The sequence below is a fragment of the Lepeophtheirus salmonis genome, chromosome Z (genome assembly GCF_016086655.4).
Source record: "Lepeophtheirus salmonis chromosome Z, UVic_Lsal_1.4, whole genome shotgun sequence".
NCBI classification, from domain to species: domain Eukaryota; kingdom Metazoa; phylum Arthropoda; class Copepoda; order Siphonostomatoida; family Caligidae; genus Lepeophtheirus; species Lepeophtheirus salmonis.
This window is the reverse complement of record NC_092584.1, coordinates 6,394,296-6,414,893: the sequence shown is the minus strand read 5'-3', so window position 1 is coordinate 6,414,893 and position 20,598 is coordinate 6,394,296. Positions and strand designations below refer to the sequence as shown.

Here is a 20,598-nt window from a genome sequence, read left to right as displayed (position 1 = left end):
AACGCCACTACACACTCATATCCTTACAAACAAAATGGAGGGTACCCCGGCAGACTATAGACGAAAATTGCGGAACGATTTGAAGTCCATGGTAACCGAATTATCTTTTATTCTGATGAGAAATAATGGACTGTCGACAGATCCCACAAAATCCAAAACGATAGATGGTTGACTACTGAGAGAGCTAATATCCCCCACACTTTAAAACCAAGTTTCATGACCCTTGGTTTCATTGTGAGCAACAGCAGTGACAATCTTCTTTGAGCCAAAGGTCTACAATTTTTGTTTACTTAATCATTTGGTTATGTAGTTATTTTAAAACTTCCCATTTCGAGGCAACCCGTGTTTGATTTAATACTGTTTTTGACAGATTACGTCATATAATAACATTTTTGCTCGCAGGGTAAAACACACATTTATTATTGTTGTTAAAGCCGCAGAACACGGAAATAACCATTAAAACTTTCCATTTCTGCAGGCTTGGTCTTTAAGGCCTTTTAAAAAAATCAATTTTGTAGGGTATAGCTACGATTCAATGCCAAATTTCGACATGAAAGAACTATATAGATGAAAATCAAAGTAAATAACAAATTAATATAAACATTCAGTATTAGAAGAATAAACTATTTATGACTTTATCTTGATTACAATTAATAAAAAAATGTATATAATCAATAAAAATTGAGTAACATCAAAGACCTTACATAGAAGCGAATATCTTTTTTATTTTTATGGATAAAGTTATAAAACAGAAACATTTCAATTTAATGAAAAAAAAAATGCCTTTAAAAAAAGGTAGATTTTGATTGATTGTTGTCAATCAAATTAATAATATTTATTAAGGAATTTTCATAAAATGAGCTGGTTAGGTTGCATTGAATACAGATCACAATAATATTCCGTAGAAAAAAATTGAACTCTTCAATAATAGCTTCATATTCAAAGTATGATTAATTGATGGATATAAACGATTAAATTTTTTGACGGAATATAATTTTAATATATTTTCACGCAATCTAAGTAGCTTATTTAATTAAATTTCTTAATAAACATTAAAAACTATCCGGATTCGGATGTATAAATGAAGTGTTGTATGTAGTTGAAAAGGATGTTCACTCCCCATGAATGTAATAATAATGACAACAGCCGAGGAAAAGAAAATTCAGATTACCAATTCCAAAAAATCGGGCGAGCTAAAATATCCTAGTAATAATCCAGCTTCATTTTGAACCACATTTCTTTCTAACAATGCTAAATATCCATTAGTATATGTTAATAAGATCTTAAACTTAACATACATTCTATTAATTAGAATTATATACGGATTAATCCTCCATGAAATGTCCTACATATTAATTGATGATGCGTACTTCCCACTGAAAATTATATATATATATAATAAGTTGAAGATAAATGAATTAAATGCTTTTATGCTTAATTTTAAAGCAGTTTTTTGTTACCTGATCATTGATTATAATTATAATTTGCACTCATTAACATCCCAGATTGTATATTACTATCAAATTTGACGCCATATTGAAGGTTTATAGCTTATTTATATATTAATAATTTTCCATGAGATTAATATTCCTACTTGAGTATTTTCTAGTTTCTAAAAAACAACACTCGAGTAATTACGGGATATACTCGTTACCTGCTTGATTACTCGTTACTCTCTCTAAAACTTATTACCTAGGCTGTACCCTTATGAGAGTCCAGTGGTTTAAACGGTTCTGGTTCTTGATTTGCTAGAACCGGAACCGACAAAGTCGAACCGAAACCGCAGTATATTGCCTATCGGTCTCGGTTCTTGTGCTTTTGTTCCTATTTAGAATATGTAAAGAAAACACATTATATATTATATCAAAAATGAATTAACTTAATCAATTAATTAATTTTCTAATTGTTTTTTTTTTTTTGTGGAATTACAACGTTTTCCTGTTATTTTTTGTACGTCGCCATGGGGCATGTATGGATCTGAAAAAGGGGTTTTACGTACTAGACGTTGTAAATAAAAGAGGGAATGGGTGAGGTAGATTATGGATCCAGATCCGCTACTAAGCTTGTCAAGGTACTATAATATTTCTTAAGCCAGGGTTTCCCAAATCCCAAACTTTACTAAGATAAGGACCCTACAGTAATACATTTTTAGCTGAGGCCCCCTTTATACGAAATATATGTACTATGTATGTGTAGACTGAAACTAATTCTCCATTCTCCATCTTCCAGAACCCCCCTCCCTAGCCTCCCCTCATGGCCCACACCTTGAAATCCATTGCCTTAAGGCAGACTTAGTTTTCGGAGACTTGTTGGAACTTGGGACACTCTACGAAAAAGGTAGCTACAGCACTATTTGTACCTAATATCATTTTCTGGGCCCAATTTTCTAGCGACGTCTTTGTTTTAAGTGCTTGTTACCAAAATGATTCTATATAAAAAAGAAACGAGACGGAACTGAGACCGATAAAGCTGAAACCATAGAAATGAAAGAACCAGAACTGATAGAACCGCTGAACTTGAACCGGGCACAACCTTTCTTTTTACTCATTAATTATTAATAATAAATTTTGAAAAACTGTCATTTAAATTTCCCACCCTGCAATTAATGTTTTTCAGTTTAATATAATAATTAGCTAAGCTGATTTGAATCGCATTCATAAGCGTAAATTAGACGTTTTTATTATCAACACGTCAATCTTTTACTATATTTAATTGTTAACCAACATATTTTTATTGGCACTGATACTTATTAATAATCATGAACATTTTGGGTTTTGGGGATATTAAAAAAAAAAAAAAAAAAAAAAAAAAAAAAATTGAAAACTGAAAAATTTGAAGAATGGTTTTAGGGAGAGTAGCTTAGCTATGATAATGTTTCATTGGATCATCTACAATCAGCTGTGACGAGGAAGGGGGAGTAGGGAAAATAAACAAGGGCATTGGGAAGAATCACTACAAATGATCCCCAATTCTACTCTGAGTCTAACAATGACTGGCAATAATAATTCTGCAACAAATCCTTAAGGTTACTCTATGTATTTTATGTGCACCCACGAATGTCCAATCAGTTTAGAATATAATTGAGTGTAGTAGGAAGGGAAGTTCACTACCCAGGAATTAGATAGTAATGACAACTGCTAAGTAAAAGAAAATTCATTCTTCAGATCAACAATTTCTACAAAGTGAGCCACCTAAAAAGTGCACACGAAATCCTTCTCTAATGAGTAATGATAAAAATTCCCATTAGATCCATCTAGATTCTTAAGAGGCTTGAATTAAGCAGATTTCTTTTTTGAGTGGATGTGAAACTTTCTGAATCCGAATAAAATAAATAAATAACCATTTTGAAAACATTGCTGCGTGGACGGGAGGGCAATGAGTCGCAAAAATTTCAGGACTAGTCAGATTGTAACTTGAACTTCCTGACCGAGTCCCGAGTTTGACTTAAAATTCAAGATCCAGCCTCAAGTATAACGGGAATTTCAAGTCCTAGTCTCGAATGGGGAAAGTCAGACAATTAGAAAAATACATGTATGTTGTAATCTGTTTATCAATTTTCATGAACACTGAGACAAAAAGATTAAAAACTGTTATTTTTCTCTACGTTTTCCCCATCCCTACATATATAGCAGTACCAATTTAATTCTAATGAGTTAACATAAAAAATGAGGCTCTCTTATAAAAATAAATTGAGACATTAAAGGAACTTGTTTAACTTCACTCTTCACTTCAGGGTGTCTCTCTCAAAATATTCGACTAAACCTGATTAATGCGTAAAAATAAACCAATTTATGGACGTAGATTCAATAAATTATTTGCATCATGTTTGCAATCCATATACAGTAAATAATCATTGTAATTAGTGTGTCCAGTTGAGATAATTAAGTTGGTGTGAAAGGGTTTGTGGAAAGATGGGTGCATAATATATCGTTCATATCTTTTGCTCAAAAATATATTATATACGGAATATGCATCCAAGGAAATGGTTCTTAAATATTTTATTGGAAATGTGAGAGAATAGAAATTGCTCACAATTTTAGACAATACCCCTGAAAAGGGAAGGTAATAACAAAATCTAGCTGCTAATTGACTTGTCAACTATAGCTATACTATTGTATTCGCGTTATCAATTCTAGTATTCTAGTTATCCTGAGTTAATAATGACTAATAAGTTTCTACAAGATGATTATTATCTAATGCACTTACAGAGTGGTCCATACAAATCTGAACACTTTGAATTTTAAACTTGAACAACATATAATTTAATATCCACAAAAGAATTTCAACAAAATTAATACTATACATTGATGTGTGTCTGAGCTCTCTTTATCATTAATGTAGCTACCCTTAGTGGAAATGATGGCTTCCAGGGAGCGGCGGAAGACCAGACTCCACTGCAGATGTAGTCCTCTGTCATGGAATCCCGTTGCTAGCTGATAGTGACTTTGGAGGTCTTGGTGGTTAGAGGACGAACACTACAGACCTTCCCCTTCATATTCAACCAAAAGGTGTAGTCGAGGGTGTTAGCATCAGGGCTGCAGAAGGGCTAAAATTGTGAAAAAATACTTCAAAAGACTCATTCAAAAGATTCTCGTAACCGAAGATATGTGTTTCTTTCATCACGAGTGGCCTCTCTCCCTCAAAAGGCTCTTTCCACCCACTTTTTTTTATATCTCTTTCGACAGTCTGGCGTGAAACACAAAGATCTCTTGCATGTGCCCTCATGGACATAAGGGTATTGACCTGAGCTATTTTCTTCAACTACTCTGGATCCAGTTTGGCCTTTTTGACAGATCCATTCTTCCTCTACAACGTTTTGTACTTGCTGACGGTGTAGACAATGGTTCTGGAGACGCCCAACTGCTTGGAGTGTGCGAATGGAAATTCGTTGATCACGTTCAAGATTCATTTACTCGACTTGTATGTAAGCCAGACAGCTCACGTTTGTATTGTTTTGAAACTAATTGCTTATACTTTAATGTATGGAAATATGAATAAATTTCAATCACTCAATCTGCATTAACTTTTGAATTAGTAAGTGTTCAGATTTCAATGGACCCAACTGGTAGGAGTAAGATGCAAACTCAACCAGTTTAATCTTGCTTTTATTATTTTTATCACATTGACACACAGCTCTAAACAAAATGTGAGACTTTCTGGGTGCGTGCAATACTCATTCTAGCAAAATTAAGCTTCTATGACATTTTGTTAAATCAGCTGCACGCAGTTCTGAGAGGATGGAAATAAACACAAACCCCACTCCGGATCTACCAATGATATAGGTAGGGATTACTCCGATATGGATCCTCAATTCTACTCCGAGAACAACACGAAATTATAATTATATCTCCAGAGGAACAAGCTCTCATTGAGAGCCACAAACACAACCACTAGTTATTACTTTATACTTAGATGTTCTGTCTTCAAGAATTAAATAATTATGACAACAACTTTGACAAATATAAAAAGATTCTTCAGATTGTCCAATAAGAAAAGCCACTTCCACTTTCCAGGACATATTTTATACACCACAAACGTATATTTTTTTTCCTTTTTCACCAATAGCAATATTTATGGATAGTGTTATCTTCTCCGTTACATTTTGAAAAAAAACAACAAACCAATTTATGAACCTGTCTAATGTACTTGTGCATAGGTTAATTCATACTTGATGAGTGAGGTGGACTCAGGCTATATTATATGCATATATTTTTTAATATGTAATATTTGAAGAAGTTGAATCAGGGGGGATTTTCACACGAACCTATCTTTCTGACCTGAGGGGATAGAGTCATAATGTATTTATTTATAATTAAAATACGTATTTTTCAACTTTTTTATCTTAGTATAGAAATACTTTATACTTATTTGACTTAAACAGAATTCTTGTTATTGATGGTCTACTCGTCAAATCCGACATTTAAAGTAAAGAATGTTAATACCATGGGCTACTACAGTACGGGGTTGTGCATCGGTTCGGTACGTTTTTACACTCGGTATATATAATAAGTTAAAGAAAAAATAATTTCCTATTTTTCACTTTATTTCAATACTTTATATGAATTGTACAATCATCGGATTTAAGACCCCCGTATTCCACGTTCTATTGTATAACTTCTTGCCAACGTGAACTCAACTTCATAATGTACATCTTGTAGAAGCCCTTGTCTTAGATATAACACCCTTTCCTTTAAAATCCCAACACTGCTGGCATGATGAAATAGGCTATTCTGTGTTTTTATTTTTCATCTGGCATTTTTGATGGAAATTTTTGAAAGTTTTGAAGCAATGACTATAAAGTTTATATATGTATATTTATTTATTTACGTAATTGCTTTGTTCATTTAAAAGAACAGTGAATAAAGAAAAAAATATATATATCCAATATTAATATGCTTGTCACTTATTTTCTTAATAGAGTCTCTTTAATGTTCCAAGATCCTTACAGAGCTCCTATGAATCGTTCTATAAAAATCCATAGTTTCCCTATATAATTTTTTATTTAATTACTTCCTATTTAAATACAAGAGCTATTATGATTTTGACCTTATTAACATGGGATTTCTACTCACTCAGATTGCAATTAACTCAATATATCTGCCCATAGTAGATATTTTAAAACTATATACTCTTTTGTAAATAAAAATCTTACGCATAAAAGGAGATCTTTTTGTTCTTGTTAAAAAAAATAAAAAAATAATAACATCACGAGGTGTTATTCTAATTATACCCCCCCAAAAAAACCTTCAACAAAGTAGAAGTTCCCCGATTAACATAACGTTTTTACTTACTACAGGGTGAGGACTCTAAAATTAGGAAACTTTCAAAGCCGTTTTACCCAGAAGGCAGCCATCCTCTCCCTCCAGAAATGCTGCACCTTCTTGAACATATGTGCTGTTGCACCGCCTTGGGTAAACACATAGTTCTTCATGGGGAACGTACTCTTCAACCATGAAAAGACATGGTACCTGAGGACCTTGTAGTAGACGACCGCGTTAACTTTCTTGTCGGCCTTGAAGAAGTAGGGAGGCATCTTGTTACCGTGGGACACCACGACTCCTAGGACCATGACCTGAGATGAATGTTTTGTCCTGAAGGTTCTTTGGACCTGAGCTCCTGTTTCAGCCAATATGAGATCATTTCTTCTGTTCAGAATAGCGTCCACTGCAAAGATCTTCTTGTTGGAGTAAATCTTATGCGTGGAGTCGATGTGCTCGGACATTTTTGATCGCACAAAAACAAATCAAAAATTTAATTGTAGCTTTTTGTCAGTTCTTTCGAATGGCGCCAAGTACAAAATTTGTCAGACTTTTAGAACTCAGGCTAGACGGCCTCGAAGAGGATTCTATTTTTTGTTGTATAGGGGGATAATTTTCAATCCGGAGCAAGTTCATACCCTAATATCCTGCCAATCCTCTCAGATCTATGTTTATGAAAGTCTGCTCATCCAATTTCACTAACAAAAATCTTATAAGACAAAGTACAAAATTCTTAAGATGTCCTCTGAATACGAATGCCGTTGTCCATTAATATGTACCAGCTATGAGTTCATCTCTGGTATACTTACAATGGTCTTAGTTTGTCTATAGTGTTAACCTCTTCAAACAGGCGGGTTCTATTTTTATCTTATTATTATTTATTGTTAGATACATTAAACAAAAACAAAGACTGGTGGGGTGGAGGGGGGTCTAGGGGATTGCCGTGTGAGAGGATAAAATGAATCCTGAACCACTTGTCTATATTTTCGTCAACAACCCAACCTGAATGCACCGCTCCTATTAGATAATAACTGCATTTCTTTGTATAAAAATAATAAGTACATATCAACGGTATACACCAGGGTCGGCAACCTATGGCCCGCCGAGGGATATTCACTGACATGGGCAAATTATAACATATTCCTGAGTTTGTCTATATCTTTGACCATTATTGGTGATAGGGGCACACTCATTAATTAGAAATGTTGAAGTCGGCAACCATGTCTCAAAGATTGCCTACCCCTTGTATAAACTATACAAATATTCATGAAGGTGTAAATTTTTTAGTTTGTATGTCTACAGTTTTCTTTTTGTACATGTTTCAATTCTATATTTTGGATTGGCTATGGACGTTACATATTTTAATTGTTTATTATATTATTAGAGGTATTTATATTTTCTCTGAATATAATTAATTTCTAATGCAATGAATATATTCAGCTTTGTGTAGCAGTATAATATTAAATAAACCTAGATATTTTGCAGAGGGCGCCAAATTGATTCAGATAGGCCCTGTTCGATTGCATGGTTGATTACAATACATTATAAATAAAATTTAAATACAAGAAACAAGAGTAGGGAGAATCCTCAAACGTCCATTCAACTTTTTTTTTTGATTTTTCAACTGCCTTTGCCTAAAGCCCACAAATGGGCAACAACATCTAATTAGTACGAAAATAAAGCTATAAAATCGACTAGAATTATGTACTCAAAGACTCACAACTGCGAATTATAGTTTAAGACAAATGATTTGAATTTAATATTGCAATAATAAATCATCCACGGCTTGAAAAGCCCATTCATCAAGCTGTTTTTCCTACCTGGCCTTAAACAAAACATATGAATCTCTCTAAGTTTATTAAATAATTATTGGGAGGAAACTTCCCAAATATATGACGGTTTGATTTTATAATGTTTTGGAGCTTCAGTAAATTAATTTCCTTGGGTTGGAACTCACAAGGAAAAATTTGCAGGAGGCGTGCACTGAAGAATAGAAGTGTTTTGGGGATCCCATAGAAATGCTGGATTTTCATTACTTAAATGGCGAAAATCAAATTCATGTTATTTATATTTAATGTAGATAAATTCTTAATATTTCAGACAGTCTCAGATTCTTTAAAAATTTTAATTGAATTGTATAACATGAAATTGTAGTATATGAATATCTTCCCACGCTCTCCAGAGAATTAATGATAGATATTGAAAAAAAAAGAGATGTTAAAAATTAAGACAAAGTACTTTCATATTGTGCAGTAATAAAGGTGAAGGTGCTAATGTCGAGTCTTAATTTTTGTAATTCTCATTAAAAAATTAAGTCAAAACTTTACAAAACACTATATAAATAATTGCATTAACGTCCATTAAACCTTTTACTTGATCCATTACACTTTGTTTGTAATTTTGAAGGCTATCTTGAGAGGACTTATTTTCCAGTGCAAATACAATTAAACAAAGCAACGGATTGAAAAAAAAAAAATGACAAAATAAACTATATTTTAGCCAACATCAAAGATAATAAATATGATTTTACTCATAATCAAGATAAAAAGATGTAGTAATCTTTGGAAAAAAATAGTCTAAAAGCCACCTTTTATTGACAATAAGAATATGAACGGCGTTCATATATTTTTTCTCGCACGTCGTTCATTCATTCAAAAAATGAACGGAAAGAGTGAACACCGTTCGTTTTTCTGTTCAATGTTCAAGCCTGTCATAAATACATAATAACCATGTAATTCTAATATATCAAAATGAAATTATAGTATTAATTAATAGTTAATAATTAGATTGACAAATGCTGTATTTGAATAATGCATTTAATGACAAATAAATTGGAACTTGTACAATTTGCTTATACAAGTTGGAACCTGTAAATACATCACAACTTATTCTCAATATGGCCATTATCCTTAAATAGTCCGGATTCAAAATCCCCACCCTGTATGTACAGGGTGTCCACGATAAATTGGAACTATCTTAAAATTCAACCTGCTTGTATTTGTTAATATGAAAAAGTTAGACATGATATTAAACAATAAATTTATTCAACATGTCCTCCCTCAGCAGCCACCATCTTCTCCATCCTGCACCTAAAGGATTTGCATGCCCTGATGACTTCCGCGGAATCGACAGCATTCCACTCCCTCGTAATGGAGCCCTTCAGGGCCGCCATGCTCTTGTGGCTGACCTTGCAGACTTCCCTCTCCAACTTCCCTACCAGTAGTAATCACACGGATTGAGGTCGGGTGAGTTGGAGGGCTAAATGTTGCGATCCCAGAAAGTGATGTCGTGGGAGTTGAAGAGGTTAGTGGTCCTCATGGCGATGTGTGTGGCCCTGAGTCTTATTGGAATATGAACTCCCTCCCAACGGCCGTATCCTTCATCCAGGGGATGACAAACTCCTCCATGACTTCGCATTACCTTATCGCGTTAAACTTTTCCTTGGGATTAAAGAAGAAAGGAGGCATCACCTCACCGGTGCTGCAGATGACACCCAGGGTCATCACGGAGGCCGGGAACTTTGTGGTGAAGACCGCAGGGACCTCTTCTCTCTCCTTGGCAAGCCACCTGTCATTCTGGACGTTTTAGCTTCTGTCGACAGTCCAGTTCTTCTCGTCGGACAAGAAGATGATTCTTCCTCCATGGCTCTTCAGGTAATTGAGGAGACGCTTACCGTTGGTGACCCAAGTGGCCTTTATGGAACCCGTGAGGATGTGTTGTTTGGCCATGCGGTATGACCTGCACCCGAGGTCTCATTCACAGCCTTGGAGACCAGCTGCTTGGTCACTCCACGGTTCTTGGCCAGCCTGGACCAGGAAGTTCCTGGCGAAGCCTTGATGGACTTCCAGAAGCCTTCAAGGAAGTGGGGAGTGCGGATTCGGTCACTTCTCATGTTGTGGGCCTTGCAGCAGACCTTCCCCTCAACCTCCCAGGCATTGAAGACCCGGTACACCGTGGTCTTGGGGTAGTTAAGAAGCTTGTAGATAGCAGAGGGCTTGTGGCCCGTGCGAGCCAATTCGAGGATGGCGTGTCTCCTTGCTTGTTCTATGATGACTATTGTTTGTTGTCAAAACAATTTTGTTGGAAGTTATAGTGTATTGTTCACGCAACCTTTTATATTAGTATGATTTAACCACGAATATCCATATTATGGATCTGGATGAAGTTTAAAGTAGTTCCAATTTATCGTGGACACCCTGTATATATTATTAATATTTGTTAACGAATTTAAAACAAATAATTGAGAAACGGGTCCATAGTCACGAGTGTTTTTCTTCTTTTTCATCGAATTAATACATAAGCTAAGTATGTTGGTAAATTATTTTATTCTTGAGAAATATTTTTTTGTTAGCTTGTTAAAATATTAAAGAACATTTTGTATTTATCGTTTGAGTAAATGCTTGAATGGAAAATGACACAACTAATAAGAAACTTTTTTTACGTGTGTATATTTGATTTAAAAATATGTTCCTACTCGATGGCTTTGTTCTGTTTGTTTTATTCATTATAATTTTTTCAATGAAAAGTCCCTTTTTTAAAAAGTTATGTTAACTACTAATAAATATAATATTATTTTGTACATATTGACCGTACATATCCATAAACAAAAAAATATTTGAATGACCCCAAAAATTATAAAATTAATCGGAATTGGAGAATTAATTTTTTTTTTTTTGGAATTGGGGAAAATAATATTTAATTTGTAATTCCGATTCTTATTTATTAAGGTATTTATTTATTTATTACTGTCAAGGTTATTAAAAAAAATAGCATTTCAAAATTAAGAAATTTTTGCTTTTTAAAAGAAAATTCAATATTTAAAATTTAATTCAATTTCTCAAATTTTTCTCAAAAAATTTAACTTTCTGTAAATAACTATGTGTTTTTTAAACTTTGGTGAAAAAAATTTAATCTTTTAATTTTTTTTTTTGCAAAAAATTTTATATTAGAAATTTACTTTTTGATTTTTTTTTTTGAGAACCGCTGCAGATTATTTTGAAATTTTTTTCCAAAAAAAAGAAACTTTTGCTAAAAATTAAATACTTTGAGAGTAATAATGGCTCTTACAATTTTTTTTATTAATATTTGTAAATTTTTGGAATATTTTTAAATATAAAATTATATAAAGGAAATTTTTTCAAAAAAAATAATTTTATAATTGAAGTTTAATCTTTCAATTTTTTTAAAAACCAATACTTTCAACCATTACTTAAAATATTAAAGAATGGGAAGGTGCATTGGTAATTTTGACTAGAATCGTATCGTATTCGATATCGGGATATTTTTTTTGAATAGGCCCATCACTACCAAAAATAAGAAGATCCCTTATTCACTGATATTTATGTAAAGTATAATTTATAAAATAATTAGCATAGGTATACCGGTCGTTGTTGGGACAAAGTGGGAGCGGTAAAATCACATTGGTAATGGTCGAGCCTATTTCTTTTTAATATTTAGATCCCTTCGGTCCGGGCAAGCGCTATGGTATTTATACTGATAATTTATAATAGAGAACCTGAATTTCATATGAATTATTTTACTATGAATCTAAAAAAATATAAAATTTTGTTATAGACTTCAAGTAACATACCAAGATATATGCATGAAATATTTTTTTCATGATGAGAAGTACATCTTTTATGGTGGAAAAATTGCCAAATCGAAATTCGCAAAGAAAATTGCAAAAAACTATCTTTCACTAATTAAAAAAGAAAAAAAAAGTAGTAGATAATATTTATTTGCATTGTAACGAAAATGCAAATGCCTGCCAAGATTTTTTTCGTACTTGCAAAAACAAAAAAGTTATGGATAATATTGATATCAATAATAATTGAAAAAATAACTTTCGATAACTGATTCACATTTGTTAATATTGCTAAAAGTATTTAATCAAATGATCAGGAAACTAAAATACTACTATAAAGTATTTCAAGATATTTTATTTTTTGTCCCAAATCCATCAATTTGTGGCATTTTTCTTAAAAATTAAAAAATAGACGTTTGATGAAACAAAGAAAAAGAAATGAAAAAAATATTCAGAAAATGACAAGTAAATTAATTAAATTCAATGTTTTTGTGTCAAATTCATATGCAAACGAATTTCCAGACACATTTCTACAAACTTTATTATCTAAAAATCCAATATTTCATTGGAAATCTATTTCTTTGTACCTAAAAAAAAAAAAGAAACTACATTTTTCAACAATTTAATTTTTGCCAATAATGTTTTGATTTGCATAAATTTAGAAAACAAGTTTATGCAACTAGTTGTTATTTGTGACGCCAGTCACTTTTGATTTATAAATCAAACCCCTATTTAGTCTCCTTCAGCTCCAAAAAAACATGTTTTGTTTTTTAGGCATAAAATAAGCCCCCTTATATGACTCCACCTAAAATTGGCACCCTCGTCTTAGCTTGGCCTCTTTCAAAAGAGAATACCATGCAAAGTTTCACCCACTTAGACCCAATGGTGTAGTACCTATCAAGGACACAATAGGTACAGTTATGCAATTCGTAAATTTAAGGACGTATGTATTGTCTTGTATAGTCAAATAATTCAAATAGTGAATTAATTTTTTTTTGAATGAATTTAGACTTTTCTCATTTTGTTTGGCTGGAGTAAAAAAAGAAGTCATCTAATATGATTAATCACAAAATACTAGAACAAATGGAGATTTCAAATAAAGCCAAATAGCGAACAAATTGGCAAATCACTTTGAAGTCATCATCGTTACAAGTTCTAAGTAATTGTCCTAACCATCAGTCTTGCAGATAACTTTTTTTCTACATCTTTGCTACTGAGCTTTTCATCAATATTCGTCATAAGATGCCTTAAATTCTGATCGAAAACTCGGAGAGCTTCTCGAATTTCCTCTTTAATATATCTATCCTTCATCTTACAAGCCATCATCGTCAAGAATTCTGGTAAGTTGATGGAACACTTCATTAAACATATCTTGAAGTTCTGCTTCAAGAGGATTCCGCCCCAAAGTATAATGAAAATAAATCTTTAAATTCTGCAATTTGTTCTTCAGTAAATTGATCTGCCATCTTGATTTGATGTGCATATATTGGATGATGCCACACAATATACAAATCCTTTGTGGAAATTTGCATTAAGTTTTGCAGCGAAAAAAAAAATCATCTTTCAAGGGTACAAAAAACTAAAAAAAGTGCCCTTTTGTGAGTTAACAAATTATGACCATGATAGAGATCTTGATGAAGTTTTTCAAGTTTACTGCAAATACCTATTGTAATTGAACTTAATAAATGTTAGTGGCATTGGCTTCAATGACACGCCCCAGGCGGCCCATGAACGCCTTGCACAAGTTGATGATATATTTCTTTCTCATGGACATACAGGTTTTGAGGTCATCGATATTGTTGTGACGATTTATGCATTGGACTTTACATGTCACTAGATGATGCAATCCAGAGGGCTCTGTAAGGTTTTGCAGAAGTTGTAGGAACTTTTCATTCAGAGATGTTAGTACAGAAAAATGTTATTTTTAATCGACAACATATTTAATTTTATAATTGTGGATGATTAGTCGATTAAGTAATTTGTTATTGGCGATTCTTCAAATATCTTAAGCTTTTTGGCTTTCCGGAATAAATTCGGTTTTCGTTACTTGATTTGAGCAAACTGCATTAGTTTTAAATTCTTGCAAATCTAATAGTATCAATTTTTGTTATCTAGCATTATTATTCAAGGAGTAATTCACGTTCAAATCATTTTGCAAATTTAAAGTTATGAAAAGGAAATTAACAAATGATTTTTTGTATACTATAAATAGAAGAAATTAAGTGATTTTTATAAATTTAGGATAGGTTCTAAATACAATTTGAATGTGGGGTATCAAACTTCAAACATTGAAACACGATATGCTATTAACGTCCATATAATTATAGGCTGTCAACACAAAAGGAAGCAATGATGATTTAGTTTTTCGAAAATATGAGTCTAAAAAATTACGTGCATTTGTATTCTTGAACTAATTATAATCTTTTACTTCTATTCATTATAATAATTATGATTGAGCCTTCGAAGGCGTTACAAATTTTACTTATAGTTCGCGAGGATTTCCCAATAGAATAAAACAATATTATAACAGAATAACCGTATCGGAGTGAAATAGATTCTCAAAAAATAAATGAGTACTCTAGGGAAGATCTACCTTGCATACCTATCTGTCATCTGGAGATTCATATTATTAATTATATTTTTTCCCCTCGGGTCCAAATACAACCCTTAGAAGCTCCATTTTCGGACTACGGGTCTTGTTTTAGACATTTTTGTTCTGAAATGAGTGTATGTGTACCGTGTAGGGATGGTTGGAGGCCCAATTTTTGGTTATGATGCAAGAAATAATTGCATAGTTTGGAAGAATGGGTAATTTTAAACTGATTTTGGAATTTTTTTTTTGTTTCGTTTCGGCAAGGAAACAAAATAAGTAAACATTTGTTTTACATAACTATCCAAATGCGTCCGCAGGGGGTAGGCTGGAAAGGCTATTGGCCCCTTCAGCCCAAATTAATTAATTTTTATTTTTTAATAGAAAATTGAATATTTGAAATTATTAAATCAAAAAATTTAATATTTAAATTTAATCTAATTTTTCTAGTTGTTTTTCAAAAAAAAAGAAAAAAAATTATGAATAATTAAGAAGTTTTTGAAGTTTTTCTTAAAAAAATTAATATTTTAAATTTCATTTTGAAAAAAAAAATTTAACTTTTTCTGAACAGCTGTGAATTTTTGAAATTTTGTCCCAAAAAAATTTAATTTTTGAGAACAGTTATCGATTTTTTAATTTTTTTCAAAAATATTTAATATTTATAATTTTTGTCAATAGTTGTGAATTTTTGAAATAAAAATATCAAATATTTAATATTTTGAATTTCTTTTTCTAAAATATTTAAGCTTTAAAATTTTCAAAAGAAAATAATTTTTCAATTTTTTAACTAATGGATTAAAAAAAAAAAAAAAAAAAAAATATTATATGGACTGAAATCTCCCAGACTTTACATATAGATGGCGCTATTTTTTCAAGTTAACAAAAAAATCATTTTGTGTTTGGATACCCTGTACAAGTCTGCCCGCACGTCATACTTTCTCCTTCTATTTCGAAATTGAAGAAAGAGACAGTGGAACCTCAATTATCCAACCTTTCAATAAATGAGAAATACCTTCAATCATAGAGACGCAAAGTGTGACGAAGAATATATATAAAGAGGCGAAAGAAGAGAAGAATCTCGACTTTTTCGAGTTATTCAGTTAATTGTCACTTTGAAGGATCGCAAAAGAGGATGGAAGGTATCATTTTGTGCCCGAACTTGAAAATTTGCCTCTTATGGAGTATTTGGGGTGAGTTCTCTCGGAGTCCATCTATTGACTGAGGCCGGAGGAGATCATATCTAATTATGTAAGGCATTACAATTTTTTTTCTTATATATACCATGAATCATGAGAGTAGAATCAATTTCAGGAAAACTTTGAACGGGAGTCGTAGTGTGCAAACTTGTACTGGCGTTTTTCTTCTTGGACGTCAATGAACTCGAATAAGAGTTAATTCAAAGCCTAATTAAAGTATTTGTATCCTTAGTTTACAGTCTATAATCATGGCCCTTCTTCAAACTTAATTATTTGTTACCTATTAATAAGTCTTAATACTATATTACATTAATTATTATTTGATTTTGTGATGATTTTATCGATTACAATTGTTGGAATAAATTTACAGGTAGGATTATACAATCATAAGAGCTTTTACAGTACATATATTTATATACCTAACACTATACAATAACATTAAATTATCAATAACTAAAAAATAAACACGTTCATTATCAATAATATAATTTAAATTAAGTTTCTTATTTAAAAGATATGAAAAAATCAAATTTTATCATATTGATTCTTAGTTTACAGTCTATAATTATATTCCTAGTTCAAACTGAATTATTTGTCTACTACCTTTATGAAATCTTAAAATATAGTATAATGAAGTATTATTGAACAATTCTTCGTATAAGTTTTTACGTGGGGTTAGACCATTTTTAGAACTTTTTTTTACAAAATTAGGTTCTTTCACATTTTTCATTTATTTTTTTTTAAAGGTAATTAATGTTCCACTTTTTTAACTGTTTCCCGACTTAGTGGATTTGATGCCATATATGTTCCGCGCAAAATGATACCCATTACTTTCATCCAAGAAGTACATCTGAAATATTATTCCCAATTGGACTTGTTTGACATATTTGGATAAAAATCCTTTCTTTTGGAAGGATTGGGAATTAAACAAATTGGAAATTAGGACTGATTTATATATGATTTTATCTGTAATTTCCTATAAATTTTAATGTTATACGTTATAATTGTTATTAATTTCCCATAATTGCTCTATTTTGTGAAATTTTAATTCATTTGTTCAAGTTTTGTTTTTGTAACATTTTTAAATATTGTTTAATTTTTTGTAACTCCTATATTATTCGTTAGTTATTAAATGTTTATATATTTATCAATAGAATATATGATATAAAATTTGAGAAGTCAATGAGTTGATATAATTTCACTAAATTGAGTGAAACATTTGTTCCTTTCCAAAAAAAATCTTACAGATTTTCGTGAAAAAGTATTTTTAAAGAATTAGGAGCGATAATTTATTTAAATCGTTTCATCACTACACATAATAATAGAAACTTGTAAATGAAGGCTTAACTGATAAATTACATCAATGACATGACATAAATTCATAACTCTATTTTTCATATTTTTATGGAAAAAACAAAAACACACTCATTACATTTAAATTGTTGAAAGTATATTTAAAAAATAGACCTGAGATAGGTGTGACATTATAATTAAATAATTTCGTAGAAATTGTGATTTATGATGTTTCACAGGTCGTATATTTTTAATATAAGTAAATGTTTGACTATTTAAATCTAATGAATTATTTTTTTCCCATAAAAATATGAAGAATTCTTGACAAATAAACTTATGAACTTATTTTTAATTCTTCTATCACATTTGTAGCGGGTGCGCTTGAGACATAGGTTACGTGTTTTTAGTCAAGGGCACAAAGGGAAAAGAGTGGACAATTAGTAGAATAAGGGCATGTTTTTTCCTTCTCTCTGCTAATTGGCTTAAAATTGTCAACTGCCATCAGGTCTATTTTAAATCTCTTTGAGATAATTTATATACTACTTTGTGAGCTTAATTTAATTATTTATGATAACTAGGCAATACTTATTAATTGCAATATATTTTTCAATATGATAACGTCGAGTGCAGTGTATTGTAATAATTGATCAACTTGGAGTAAAAAGCCTCCTGGCTTATCGCCCAAGAAAATGTTTAATTTTCCAGAAGATATCAATCGAAGGAAGTTGTGGATCAATGCCATCAAACGTTCGAATTGGGCTCCCACAAAAGAGTTTACCAAGTAATATAACCAAATATTTTTTACTATGTCAGATATGTAAAAATGAAATTAATGGATTGTTTTATAAGGATGTCACTGGGCTCCATATTTTAATTATTTGTACTTTAATTATTCGCTTTAGGCCCATTTCAAAGAATAAATGTTACTGCAGAAGTCTTACGAAAGAAAGTGGCGTTTGGTACTTAATACAATTCCTACTTTATTTGAAGATTCTAAGATAAGAAATAACGAAAGCTCCCGTTTAACCGAAACAAAAAAAAAGTTGGAGTGAGTATGCATGTAATTGTGCAACGGATTTCTTGTTTATTGCCCAAATTTACTTATATTTAATTTTTAAGGTTATTATTTTCTAAAAATATTATTCAGGTTTATAGTCTAATATTCACTTAAGTAAATTCGGTTCTTTTTTACCTATTTATTAATTCATTTAAAAATTAAATTTTTAACTCAATTCTTTAATAAAGATAATATCAAAAAGTATTAACAAATATTTTATAAAAAATAACCATTTTAAGTCATGAATCATGAGAGGATAATAACTCTATATAGTCGGTGCAATAGCTTGTAGATTTAGACCTTATTTCTTTCCCTTATATTTTTGTTGTTGTCGTAGTTTATTGTCTGTCCGCTCATTCCTTTGGGTCCGGTGGCTTATAGTATTGTATGGTTAAGATAGCTTTTATTCAGCTGTGAACAATTTTTGTTCATTTTTTCTTTTCTATTGGTGAATGAGAGTTGGACTGATGAGTTATAAATTAAATCTTTATCAATAAAGCAAAGTTTGTTTGTGTCTCTGCAAATGACTCAATTGGGAGTTTGAGCATAAAATTAAGGACTCTTACTGTTACTAAATATATATTGCACATTAGCAAAGCCATCTACTGGAAAATATGGACTTTCTTTTTACATAGTATTTAAATTTAAATTACAAAACCCTCCCTTCCTCTCTGACCAACCCCATACTCCGACAGTTCTCGTAATACACTAATGATTAGACTTAGGATTTGTGAACGATCGCTGAATAGCGCAAAAATGGCTCACTTTTAATATTTTGAGACAAATTACTTATTTTACACTGTTTTGTTGGAGAATTGCTCATGTTTCTAAACTGGTTTGAAATAAACTGAGGATATTGGGATTATAGTTAGATTATACAAAAGCTTTTGATAATTCTTTAATGATATTTTTCGAGGTAAAGTCCTCTTGCAAAAACCCTTCTTCATTAGGCTCTCTTTTTGAAGGTAAAACGATCTATAAATGCAATCAGGGTTATGATTGGATATGATTCCGACATCATCTTAATCGAGGGAAAGTCCTCTTGCAAAAACCCTTCTTCATTAGGCTCTCTTTTTGAAGGTAAAACGATCTATAAATGCAATCAGGGTTATGATTGGATATGATTCCGACATGATCTTAATAGAGAAATTGGAAATTTGAGGACAAATTTATTCTTGAAGAATCCCTATTGAATCGTGCAACAAAAAATAAATATTTTTGCACCAAATAGTCAAATCTTGATCATCCATATATGCAAAAGGTTAGACGTGATATCAGTGGGGATGAGATGCCTTCATTCGACAGGGTCACAACTACTAACGTGGTCATCTTTTAATATATTTAAAACTACCAATACTGATCGAGGGCTAACAACATTAACTGAAGAAAATCTTTCTCAAATCTTGATTTGTCGATAAAATACAGCAAAATTTATGGATAAATTACAACTTATATGAAATAACACTTATTATTTGAAATTATTTTTAAAAAACTGTTTTTTTATTTTTAAATACAAATTATGCTCAGTTATGATATTTTGAGGGCTCATTTTTCAAATTTTCGCACACTTTTTTTCACTCATTTTGGTAAAAAAAAAATCTCTCTCCAAAATCCTAAGTTTACTATTTAAAGACACCTTATACATGAAATTGTATTACTGCTGACCTGGAACAGAGTCCTATAGATCCTCTCCTTTGTCCAAATCCCAATTCTTCATAGTCACTCAAGGACTCTTCCGAACTGATGCTATGCTTCCGACTTGAAGAACTCATTCCACCTCCACTTCCGCTTCCATTTCCACTCATGTTAATAGCATTGTTATTATTACGATGTTGTTTGAGCGCCTCCAAGTCAAAATTGATTCGAGATCCTCCATTGCTCTCGTAATGATATTTGACCTGAGTAGGCTTGTTGTTTTGGGGGGATATAAACAACTTTTCATGTAACTCTTCATCCTCATCGTCTACTGCCATCCCCATACGGATACGATCCAGATAAATTTAGACGATGCTTCCTCCTGAAAGAATAATCATAATGATATATTAGAAAACTTATTAAGAGGTCCAGAAAATATCATATTAAAACATGACATATCGAAATTTAATTCAAATTGAAAAAAG

General features: G+C 31.5%; 1 protein-coding gene across 1 annotated transcript in view; it reads right to left on the bottom strand.

The window, feature by feature from the left end:
• LOC121130565 (transient receptor potential channel pyrexia-like) overlaps nucleotides 1-20,598 on the bottom strand; it is a 110,988-nt gene that overhangs the window by 44,910 nt on the left and 45,480 nt on the right. Inside the window, 1 exon segment of the mRNA XM_040726311.2 lies at nucleotides 20,144-20,495. Within this exon segment, the coding sequence (XP_040582245.2) occupies nucleotides 20,144-20,451 (308 nt within the window). The 5' untranslated portion in view covers nucleotides 20,452-20,495.